The 12,411-nt window shown below is 38.4% G+C and overlaps 2 protein-coding genes across 3 annotated transcripts in view; both read right to left on the bottom strand.

The window, feature by feature from the left end:
- LOC110378174 (WASH complex subunit 1) overlaps window positions 1–11,318 on the bottom strand; it is a 41,337-nt gene extending 30,019 nt beyond the window's left edge. The window contains exons 1-4 of one of the 2 annotated variants that reach the window (XM_021337332.3): window positions 11,206–11,318; window positions 6,376–6,781; window positions 5,628–5,924; window positions 5,222–5,553 (exon numbers count right to left, since the gene is read on the bottom strand). In XM_021337332.3, coding sequence (XP_021193007.3) covers window positions 5,222–5,553; window positions 5,628–5,924; window positions 6,376–6,750 — 1,004 coding nt within the window. In that variant the 5' untranslated portion in view covers window positions 6,751–6,781; window positions 11,206–11,318. Of the gene's footprint in view, window positions 1–5,221; window positions 5,554–5,627; window positions 5,925–6,375; window positions 6,782–6,905; window positions 7,046–11,205 lie in introns of those variants that run through there. The other variant, XM_021337322.3, reaches the window with a different exon arrangement.
- On the bottom strand, window positions 7,116–11,213 carry LOC126055314 (cytokine receptor). Its single transcript, XM_049844037.2, has one exon. It carries the CDS (start codon window positions 10,901–10,903, stop codon window positions 7,118–7,120), a length of 3,786 nt encoding a protein of 1,261 aa, XP_049699994.2. The 5' UTR covers window positions 10,904–11,213; the 3' UTR covers window positions 7,116–7,117.
- Window positions 11,319–12,411: the final 1,093 nt, after the last annotated feature.

The raw sequence follows: 12,411 nt of genomic DNA on the forward strand, positions 1-12,411 counted from the left end.
GGTACTGTAAAATGGGATTGTTTTGTTTGGCAATTACACCGGTGTAAGGTTTTCTGTATGAAAACCGAATCCGAAAACAATTGCGGCCGCTGCAATTTGCATCCACCCTCACTCGCACGGGAACACTACCTCACGGTATTGTTTTCTCTCGCAAAATTGTTGGTACGCCGATATTATTATGCTCGCTCCGATTTAATTAGTGCCCATGAATACACCGTTTTTAACGTGAATATATCGGCTTATAATTTTACTGAGTCTAAAATAGAAACATCGATTAATAGAAGCCAGAAGTCGGATGGTAATCAATAATAATCAATCATTGTGACGGACATCTGAAAGTTAAAGATATTTTAACTATAGACGTTTTAATAGGACTAATGACGAGGTAGCTGTCAATAAGCTGCCACTTGTACTGCATTACTGCAATACTTATTACTGAAGGCTGCAACTCGCCGCATTAGGCTCTGCGCCGCGGTACGATTAAACGCAAGATTTATTACCGCTAAAAATACTACCATGTTGACCATAGGCCATACAAGCGCCGCATTAGCGACTTTTATCAGGCGACAGAAATGTTTTTCATGCATTTTATCGCGACTGAAAATAACTTTAATGCGCTACTTGCCTTGCTTGCGTTCTCGAAACGGCGACTAATTAAATGGCACGAAGTGTAAATGAGTTCAATAGAACACTATGACCTTCCTTCTAGACCTCAATTCACATAAAATTAACGAAACTATTTTTAAAACAATAACAGCTATTGTTTTGTAGCAATAAAATTCAGTTCACGCAAACTGTTACAAGAATTATCAATCAGCTCAATAATAAATGTTGAGGAATCGTATGAATACCTCGTATTGTAACACCTATTTAGCTGAATATGTATAACAATAGTAAAGCCATAGGTACTTCATGTAAGCGGAATGGGAACAGGACTCGTTACAGTTAAAGCATCATGTTGCAACTTTCTATGAATGTGATCATTTTGCTAATTCCTCAGCACTATTCTTTGGAATTGGTACTAGATTGATAGCTGAATAGGCTTCGGTTACGGCAAAAACTAACAATCTATTTATTTTCCCTTATAAGAAAACTGATCACAAGTCAGTAACAAGTCTAATTGGGTTGATTCCAGTCAAAGTCACGTTCAATTTCATTGCGATACGTATTTCACATAGTACTTGGGGAGCGGTTAATTGGATATCGTATCGGACGGACATCGGAACTCATCCATTGATATCTCAAGAGCTGTCAGCGCTGGTTTGCGAACATTGTCTCAAAGCTTGATCGATTTATCCTGGCTTTGCTGGCCAATTGTATAATTGAAACAGATTACCGACAGAGCTATTTTGAAGACTCGTGAGACCAGAAAGCGCACCTTTTTAGGTATTATAGCTGACCATTAAAAGTTTTTTAGAAGTCAGACATTGGTTAAAGCTGAATTTGTTAACATCTTGCTTCTCCTAATCGAGCGACATTTTGAAGAGGTAGTTTGTTAGCTATCAAGGTGAGGGATAACCGCAGAAACATAAGAAAGTAAACATTAATATTATTTGTACAATACATCGTTCTGTGGAACATACGCGGCTTGTTTTCAAAACGACTGTTTCTACTTAAGAACACGGTACTGGGAAAGCCGTACGGTTTGTAAATAGTCCCCTTATTCTCGAATATTCGAAAGTCTAGTGCTTCAATACTTCTACAGTAATTGGCGATCGACACATCGCTATTCGCGTTTGTGTAATCTAATTTAAAGTAAATATTTAATCTTTTTTGCATCAGCAGCTGCAAGTAGAAGTTTAGCACAAATAAAAGATTCAATTTGTTGGCCTCTTCGCAAAGAAAGTAATTATAGGAAAAACTAAAATTTTTATATTTCTTTCATTAGAAAATATTTACAGTTTCGGGCTGGATTTCTCAAATTTTTTAATCCCTATACTCTATAGCTGATATATTCTTACGGGATTTTATGGTTATCAGAGACACATTTCTTCTCGATATTATACGTATCATACATTATCTTAGACTATTACATAATAGTATTATTTCATATCTTTAAAAATATACCTACTAATTGTGTGATATCATTAAGTGCAATGACATAATAATTTACGAGAAACAAATACTGATAAGAAATAAGATTATAAATACTTAAAAAAAATGTTGTATTTATCTCTTCGATAGTACGTATACCATAAGCAAATATATTGTTAAAACAAGATATATTTCTACAAACAACGACATTTATAAATGTATGTAAAACAACAACAAGAAAAAAAAGACATTTTAATATTGTTTCGTATGTGCCCAGTCGTAACTATGATCTATGTATAGAACGTGACTATTTTCTATTTTGAATAGCTAGTTCTATAGATCCACTTCCTTATCTATAAATCAGTCTATTCGATAGGCCATTCCAAAACATCATACACTTACTAAATGAATTGTTTTACTCACACTTGAATAAAGTTGTAGAAACAATCATGACTCGCGGGTGAAATGCCTTAAAATTACATATATTAAATCAGGCTTATTTAAAATCGGTTTCCTGGAAACTCCTTGTATATTCAGATGAATGAACGTATCAATAAATAATAAACAACCTTTGAGTATCCATATGGGTACTAGGATTATAATTATAACATTACTAGCACAAAAAACAACTAACAATATTGAACGATGTACCATTGCCAGTGTACGATGTTTTTTGAGGACTAAACGAACTAGTTTAAGTTACTTAGCTAGTACTCCTCGCCTGAGAATAAGGCTAAGAAGTAGGACGCAGTATCAATATTAATTAGCGCCACACGATGCCACCTAAAGAGTCCCTAATCGTAGTCTCCACGGCCTCCTTAATCAACGCACACCCATATATGCAACACCTAGCCAGCCTGATTAGCAGCTTTGCACTTTTTCTTTCACTCCCAATGGAAATTATTTTTTTAAATCCAGACTAATTAATAAGATTCATGGACAACAATCTTAAATTAAAATCTTTAATTAAATACATAGCAGTAACATTCAACATCAATGCAGACCATTCTTATTCTGTTACCACACGCATACTTTTGAAAAAGTGGTCTTCGGTCATAAACGAGAGTACTTCGAAGCATTCATTAAACTAAATCATCAGTATTTTTTGTTTCATGTGTTAATTAATCAAGGTTCTTTCTAATACCACTTCATCTCATTGGTGATCGCATCAATTAATGTGGACCGCTTTAAGTAGCTCACTGTCAACTAGAGCCATACTCTTGTTTGTACATTCAAGTTACAGGACACGTCTTTTCTGTCAATAAGTACCTAATTACCGATGATGGAGTTTTTTTTGCTCCATTATCTGGTCCAGTTTGGGTAAACATTAAATAATGCACGCGGTCCTACACTCTACTTGTCATGTACGCGCATACACCGCGTATAAAACAAACATTTATTTTATGAAGCTCTTTAAAACGCAGTAGAGCTTGTTTATACAACTTTAGAGCTATTTAATATTCCATTGATGGAGTAAACAGGGGTCAAGTGACCCATAACTCTAATCCGGAGGTGGAAAACACGGCGATTTACATTTTTCTACGAAATTGTATCTATTATAACGCCTTTCTTTTGTAGCGAAGGTGCTTACGATTCATGTAATTCAATGCATCTACTGGGAACCGTGGCTTGGCGGCAAACCCTGAAGCGTCGGCAAGCTTGGCGCTCTTACCACGAACTGTGAGAATCAGCCCCGATTGCCACTAAATTAGTATTTTAATTTGAATATTCCCACATTACTATCGTGAGAAGCAACTTCAAGCACCATAACCTGGTAGCTACTAGAAAATTTGCAGTCGATGCCTAAACTGGCATCAGACCACAGGCATGAATATGTTAATACTAAGCAGATAGCTTATCTGAACATCACGAATAATTAAGAAGCAACTCGTTTCCCTTATCTTTCAAGGGAAAATGACCAGGTAATGTGCATTAAATGCGTATTTTTATTCGCATTTTACGTACCAAGTATTGAATATACAACAAAGTGGTACTGGTCAGTCCGTTTCTAAAGCTGTCTTCTCAAAGGTTTACACGAACATAAATGAATTAATTGAGCAATTGATAGTAATCTTATGGAACTTCTATCATAAATAGCTTGGTTAATTAGTAGCATATGATGCATTCACCAAACGACTTTTTAGAGTCGTGTCTATTATGGACGTTTAATTACACAAAATCCCATAGTCAATCAGTGGATACATCGAGTGTTTTAGCATTAATGTTTAATGCATACAGCGGGTTTGACGGGCACCTTGCCACTGGAATGAGTTTCATATTTTATATTAACTTTACAACTATTTATCTAGGGTTGAAAAAAATCTGTCCGCAGCGCATATGGCTCGGGGCGAGACACAAAAAAATCAGGTAACGATATATGATAAGACTAATGGGTCTTGATGGGTAAAAAATAAACACGTGTTGGATCTAAGGAATTCGGTAAACTGTTTTTTGTTGTATCATCTATTTCGCGAATGTTCTAGGAATGGCATTAACAATGACTGAGTGGAAAACAGAACACGTTTCCGATGATAATTACGTAACTCGAACAATAGGAAGAAAATTAATGATGGCGAAGAAAAGGGTATTATTTATCGATGAATACATGCGCGGTTTTATGCAATGAAGACGTTTACGACGTGATAATAGCATTCAATCGAATTTGGTTTGCTCAAAATGGTCAGACAATTAATTAGTTAAAACGCTGATAAAAAATAGACCTGGAAAATAATAACTGAATGTTCATTGTTCGTATATTAATATATATTTTATCCCCGGTATATTGGTTTAACCTTATTCGGTCTATATCGGATAGAAAAATGTAAAATAATATTATAAAGCTTCAGGTTTCATGAAATTGAAAATATTTATTAAATAGAGGCTCGAGCGGTCTTTAAAAAAATACGGCTGGATTACTGTGAAAATATGGGTTGATGATTTATACAATATTCGGATTAATGAACTCCGAATCTATGAACTATATTAGTCTTCATGAAAAGCAGATTATGTAGGTACCTATAGGTATTCCTATTGTAATGTTTTTCACCAAAACCTACGAGAACAATATATTGATATTAAATGTTAACGTTAATAAAAAAATAATGTTCACAGTGTCTTTCAAATCACAAATCCCTGTTAAAAAATCTTCGGAAAGAAGAATAGAAAGTAGTAATATCAAAATTCTTACCGTTTGATATCGACGGGTGGTACGGCCTCCATTGGCGGCGGTGGCGGAGGCGGTGGCGGCGGTGGTGGGGGAAGGGCCTGCGCAGGAGGCGGGGGCGGCGCGTCAGGGATGTCAGGCACCACCACAGGCACATTCACCTCCTCTTTAGCCACACTAACATCCGGCAATTCCTTTAAATCCGGGAGTTCCAACTCCGGTACAGCCATGACGGGAGCTACGGGGGATGTTACGACTGATGGCGCAATGGAACCCTCAGTCGTGTTGGAGAATTGTACGTCCCCTGCTATGCCTGGCAGGTGAGGGAGGTCTAACGGCATCTCCAGCTCGGGAACCTGGTAGATACGGGACGATATTTGAGATCTTGTTTACAGGTAATTATAGACTTCCCAAAGGACATCAAACTTACCATGCCCATTCCCGGTGCGTACAGATATTCGTCGGCATCGCGCTTCAGAACATCTCGTTTCATGATAGAGCTTGGCGCCGCTTCCAATAGGCTCTTGCTCTCGACCTTAGAGGTCACTATCGGCACGTACTCCGATGGCCGCCGAGTGCCACCCAGATAAGGACTCTCGTCAGTGTTAAAGATTAACAGGTCACCCACGCTTGATAACGTATCTATCATAGTACTCAAATTGAAATCCTGTTTGGGTGTCGCATTCCTGGGTTCTGCCACTTTCACGTGGTAGAAGTGAAGTTTTTCCTAAAATAAATAATAACATTATTTCTGACTTCATGGAACTTATTAATTGTTCGTTCTCTAATGAGCATAAATCTTTAGAATGATTTACTACAACTGATATGATTAGGTATTAACGATAATAATGCGATACCTTCATAAAACAGATGTAATCTATCACTAAATAAAGAACCAGTGTTTTAGAAATGAACTAAATGCAACTAAATGTTAAGAGAGGTAGTGTTAAAACGAGAGTTACATATGATAGGGTTGAAACTCCTAATTCGTGAAGAACCCAAAAAGCAAATTAGTTTTCAAATTAAATAACAAAATTGAACAGTTAGATGGCAGTTAATAGGATAATTATTTCCTTATGCACTTCGGAAATGGTATTGAATTCAAAGTGTCGATAACAAGCCCACACAATGTTTATGAGCACATAACACAACATTATAAATTGCACAGATCGACTTACCTGTAATTCCTTCTCGTTAGTCTGCCCCTGAGTTTTCCCACTCAGAGTAACCTTTTTGGGCTTGTGCTCATACCCGTCAGCATCAAACACTGATCGGTAATGTTCGTGAGTGATCGACGCCGGGTACTTGGCACTCGAGAACACCTTGATCGCTTTCTGCATACCGTTGAGTTTCTCCACTTTACACCTCGAAGCCTCTATTCTCTCGCTCAACCTCATTGTCTTGTCCATGTTCTGCTTGATTCTTGTCGTGAGCCGTGTGAACACGTCGTCTACAATGCCGTTGAGATTATCCAAAGTGTCTGCTATTTGCAGTATCGTCTCCTCAACGCTCAGATCACTTGGGACTAAATTAACTTTATAAATACCCTCCATATTTAACCTCTTTTACGCGCGTATTTAATTTCTGTAACAAACATTATGTGTTGTAACGCCCACGGAGGTTTAGCGATGTTCAAATAATGCGAATAAACAAATTCTTCTACGAATTTCAAAGTTCTACATTATTAAAGCTGCAGATGAAATCTTACCTACTAAGCTTCTTAAAAATCACCTAAAATAAATTAATAAGGCACAAGAATTATCACTAGACAACACATCCACATTCTTGTGTGTAATTATATTATGTCCAATAATTTTATAGCACTTTGTAAAGCTCCTAAAGTTCATTATTTACAACTCAGTCACTAAAAGTCTATTTTATTTATCAGTACTGTGTCACTTATTGTATGCTAGGTTGGGCTCAATTTTTCGACAAGTTCAACGTATGCGAGTCAGCAAGCAACGAGTGAAGATTATCGTTCGCGGGGTCAGTGCTCCAAGAGAATCGGCAGTAGGCATCGGGTGACATGGTCGGGTCCAGTATGGCCGACTCCTCGTGCTGTCCACCCGACAGCATGTTGTTGAGGTGCTTGTTGATGACGGCGTCGCCGGGGCTCACGTAGCCACTCGACGCCGGCGGCTTTAGCGGCACACTGTTTCGTACCGGTTGCTTATGACTAGGTAAAGCGTCCAAAGACTGCAACTGAATGTAGCTGCTGTCGGCGCCATGTTTCACTGGCTGTGGCAAGGTAGGCATTATCGGCAAGCTTTCCGACCCGAAAACTTTTGTGGGCGAGGGTCCCAATTTAGGGAAGTTCATCATGGACTTTGCTTGGGCGTCCTCTGGCATCACATAGCCTGACGACGCTGGCGGTTGGCTCGGGACGCTAGGTTGTGCAACTCCTGTCGTGAATATAGGCGGGGCTAGGGCAGCCATTACGTAACTCGAGCTGGCAGGCTGTGCTGTAGGTTTTGCAATAGGACTTGCATGTGGTGCCGGTGCCGATTGTACGTATCCGCTGATGGGGTTTACTACTGGTTGCACATAACCGCTAGGATTCTTCTTGAACGCTTTGTCACTAAAATAGGGAGTATTTTCTCTAGAATTGTCAGTATCAGAAGAATTTGAAGACTCCTCATCTTGGGTAGCATTAATATCGTCAGCCCTTACAGGTTCGACTTCCAAGTTTAAGGAGGAGTCTGAGCCGTCATCCGAGGTAGAGGCTTGTCTCTCGACGGCTCCGCGTGACGTATCCGAGAGAGCCGTGCTGTCCGTATGGTCGCTAGACCCACAATTGTTTTCAGTGTTTTGTTTAGTTTCTGGAGTCGACACAGTAGTCCTGCTATTCGGTAGTAATAACATCTCATCTGATGATGGTTTATCGTCCTTATTTGTGGGATTCCATCCTCCAAATGCGTATTTTGATATATCTTTCTCTGGTATACCTAAGCCATTTGGTAGTACAGGCTTAATATCTTCCATTTTCCTATACTTTTTGTATAGTTTTATTGAACCGTACATAACACCTATTAATGCACATATTGTAGTGAGAATAAGAATCATGGTAAGTCCATCCCTACTCTTGCATGATACTGAGCTAGCAGGACTCCATGGACCAGGATACTCAAGTTGTCCTTTATTTTTAACTGAAGGCATAGCCACTTCTAATCCATCAGTTAATATGCCATAAAAGGGATCTTCGTCAAAATTGATTGCTCTGACTTGATATGTTTCACTTTCATCTACTCCTTCACAAAGTATTAAGGAATACGACAAATTAGTTGTATTCAGTATCTCAGTTTTAGCCGAAGTGCTTTCGTCTTTTACCCTTTTTATTTGGTAGAGATCTACAGTCCCTCCAGGAAATTCTGGAGGTTCCCATGTCAAGTAATCTGGATTGCTTTTAACAGACGGTGCCTTTAAGATACTTGGAGGGCCAATTCTAGTTCTGACAAAGATGCCTTTTTCAGGGCTGGGCTTAGAGCAACTTCTTATAGCCGAGTTACATGCCTGAACAGAAAATGAATAATTGGTGAATCCCTGAAGGCCAGTTAGCTGGACATGCAGTCTTGAGATATTCTTATCTTTATCAGCCACTTTTTCAACTCTCCATTCTTCTCCATAATTTAATATGACATATTTTCCAATAATTCCATTTTTCTGATTTGGTGGGTACCAAGAAATTAATACAGAGTCACTCTGCACTTCAGAAAGACTGACATTCCTGGGACTTGTGGGTGTATCTTCAATAGTAGTCACACCTGTAGAGGCATTTTCAATAGTTTTTAATCCATAGGTAGTGTTTAGAGCCAGGATAAACTGATATGTTGTGTATGGTTTAAGGCCAGTAATATTAACTTCCTTCTGTTTTGGATCAGAAACATAATATGTTGATTTGTTTCCAAATGTAGTGTCGCACACATTGCTAGTAGCTAAGACTGGGCAGTAGGAGATGAGGTATCCTTTAATTATTCCTTCTTGCAAAGTACAAGACATTGTCCAAGTTATTTTGACGAAAGACTTTCCTGGAGCATCATGGTTTACTTTTACAGGAAACCCATACATAGGAATACCATCTTTAGATATGTCACAAGATGCCCATGTCATACCACTTGTTTTGGATCCATTGTTAGCTGATATTGCAAACTGATACCGGCTGTCCCTTGGCAGATCTATAACGTGAGTGTTCTGATTAGGATCCAATACAGTGAAATTCATGCGTCCAGTACAGATTTGACTTGTATTATGCTGACACCAGAAGAGAGTGTAGTTGTCAATTTTTCTGATGCCAACCCATGACAACTTATATGTTCCATTTTCATAAGCAAGTTTAGTGAAAGAAGGTACATTCAGTGATTCTGTGTCTGCTCTGGATGGTATGTAAAGATGGCTGCTGTTGACAGATGAGCCCATAGCATTTACGGATGAAATGGAAACATCAATCGCTTCTAAAGTTGCATCATCAAGTATGACATAACTCAAGCTTTTGTTTTTATCCGGGAATATTGTTTGGGGGTTCCTAGAGCCTTTTGTAACCACTCTGTATGTGAAATTAGCGCCAGCCTCTTCATATTCCTCAAGTTGTTTCCAGTACACATATATTACCCTTTTATTTTCATATATGGATTGGTCAAATGCTCCAGCAATAGTGTCTGGTGGCCGCCGAGGCCTCTCGCTTGCAGTTGTAAACATCACGTAAGCAAAATCAGACCAGAATTTATCTTCAGTGGCAGACTCTGACTTTATGTAGATCCTGACCTCATATGACATGTGTGCATAGGGTAGATTGGACAGCAAAAATGTGTAAGTCTTATTCTTGGGTGGCAAGCTGGAGGCATTGACACTACGGAAGTACTGCATGTTATCAATCTTAGCTATTTGGTACTCTATCCTGTGCACAATGGCACATTTCAAGAAGTCATAGATATTGTTTGGTATCTTCCACTGAAGGAGCACACTGTGGGTGTCATTGCCGAGCACCTTCAGCTGTTCAGGTGGATAAGGTTTCACCACAGAGAAATGATCAATAGTGAAATTCTGGTGAATGCATCCAAAATAATTGCAAGATTTTAAATGAAAGTAATAATATTCCTCCATCTGTTTGTACCTGGGCTGGCTGACGGTATTCCATGAACAGTACCTTAATTTGCCAATCCTGGTGGCTATGCACGGATCCACTTCATTTCCATGTATGGAGAATGTTAAGTTGTAGTTTATTACACTGTAGTTCTCAGGAGAGGTCCAGGTACAGTTGAGTCCGTCAAGGTTTTTTGATACACAACCAAAGTCAGTAACATTGGAGGGAGGCACGTCCACTAGCACTCTACTGGTGCACTGTTTGTTTGTCACAGTGTTTCTGCAATAGTATGTGTAAACTTTCTTCTCTAAATTTTCAAGATACAACCTTCTTGTGGTGGAGTTCACAATTTCCGTGTCTATATGTTTTCCACCAATATAGAACTCCAAGTTGTCAGCAGTATAGTTGTCATCAGCCACACAAAAGATCTCCAGTGGCTTTCCATACAGAAGTTTGATCATGTTTGGAGGATACACTGAAACTGATATGTCTACTCCTTGACACATCGAAAATATACACGGTAAACTGATCAAACATTTGATTACTATACACCACATCCATAGTCCGAACTGCGGCCCCCTTCGGAACCCTTTGCACTTTCTTCGAGTATTTGTACATATATTTGCCATAACTGCTGCGTTAATATGTCACTCCATCACGAACTGGTACACTGGTTTCAACTAAACCGATCGCGGCGATGAACACATTCCTTGTTTTTTTATCTCGCGAGCTAAATGGCGCACCGATGGTCCCAACACGATGACACACACTGACTGAACTGAGCACCGTCACAATACGCGCACCACATTTATTTATCTAACGCTACTATTATCCGACTTCGAATACTTGATAAAAGATGTGAGCGCGGGTTCGGGAGTCGTCTAATGATTCTGCATTGAAAATTTTGTAACGCCTGCAGTACTGTACTTACATAAAAAAATAGAAGAAAACTTTGGGAGTATTGAAATTCTCAGAAAAGCCAACTTCAGCTCGGTTCATGCAGTTGCAGCGATGATTGAAAGCGATGTTGCCATTGTCTATCTATTAATTTGCCCATTCCATTATAATAACCAGTTTTAACTATCATAAATTCTGATTAAATGATACATTACATTTTGAAAGAAAAATAAATCGAGGAACATCTTCCTTCATATAGGTATGGGATGAGCATTTTAAAATAAGTGCTCAAAAATTAATTGCGTCCATAATGTGTAACGAAGCACTCAATAGAACGTCATAGCTGAAATCAAACTTAACTTCGTAAATCAATATGCAAAGTAATTTACTTTAGAAAAGAGGAATGACTATCATAAGTGATGATGATAAGTGATAGATGATAAGTGTAGATGATGATAGATGATAAGTGTAGACAGTAATAATAGCTGGTCATTTTGAATTCATTATTTTTGTAGAACACACAAAGACAGAGAACTATTTTAACGTTAATTCCAGTGTTTTTACATTATTACTGAACAAAACAGGTATGCTATTGATGCTAGCAACATTGTGGTTCAGGTTGACAGCAAATGAAGTTAGCAATTAATGTGACTGCAGTTGAAAACAAATCAATAGAAAACCATGTAAACTAAAAAAAATGTTGCCACAGTAATAGTATTCCCATAAATATAGTAAAATAGCTTTGAAAAGTGGCATGTAAATAAAGTTTGCCTCAAAGCAGCGCCTCGTATCAGCCCAAATCAGTTCACAGAAAACTTATTGGTTTGTTCACGTACTAATGCGTATTCGTGTTTTAAAACAGCAAAGCCTGTCAACAGAGTCTCTAAATATATAGCAAACGACGCTGTCCACGAAATGTTTAAGCATGCTTGGATTTCAATGTTTTTTTTATATGTCAAAGTTATCATAATTTTATTGGCATAATGTATAAATTGTCTCGTATTGTGCGGGATCTCGGATTCGATTACAGTTCGATTCTCGTGTCAGGCTGAAATCGCTACATCGGTTTAAGTTAACATTTAGGACTTCTTTAGCCCCGAGTCAGAATAATGGTGGTGATATATATATTCTTCAGGAGTAGCCACCTTGCATGCGTGTAAAACTGCGATAAACAGCTATCATAATATACATTTTTACAGCAGAGATAGGAAAATAGGAACCACCAGTAAGTATCCGAACA

This window comes from Helicoverpa armigera, chromosome 2 (genome assembly GCF_030705265.1).
Source record: "Helicoverpa armigera isolate CAAS_96S chromosome 2, ASM3070526v1, whole genome shotgun sequence".
Lineage (NCBI taxonomy): Eukaryota > Metazoa > Arthropoda > Insecta > Lepidoptera > Noctuidae > Helicoverpa > Helicoverpa armigera.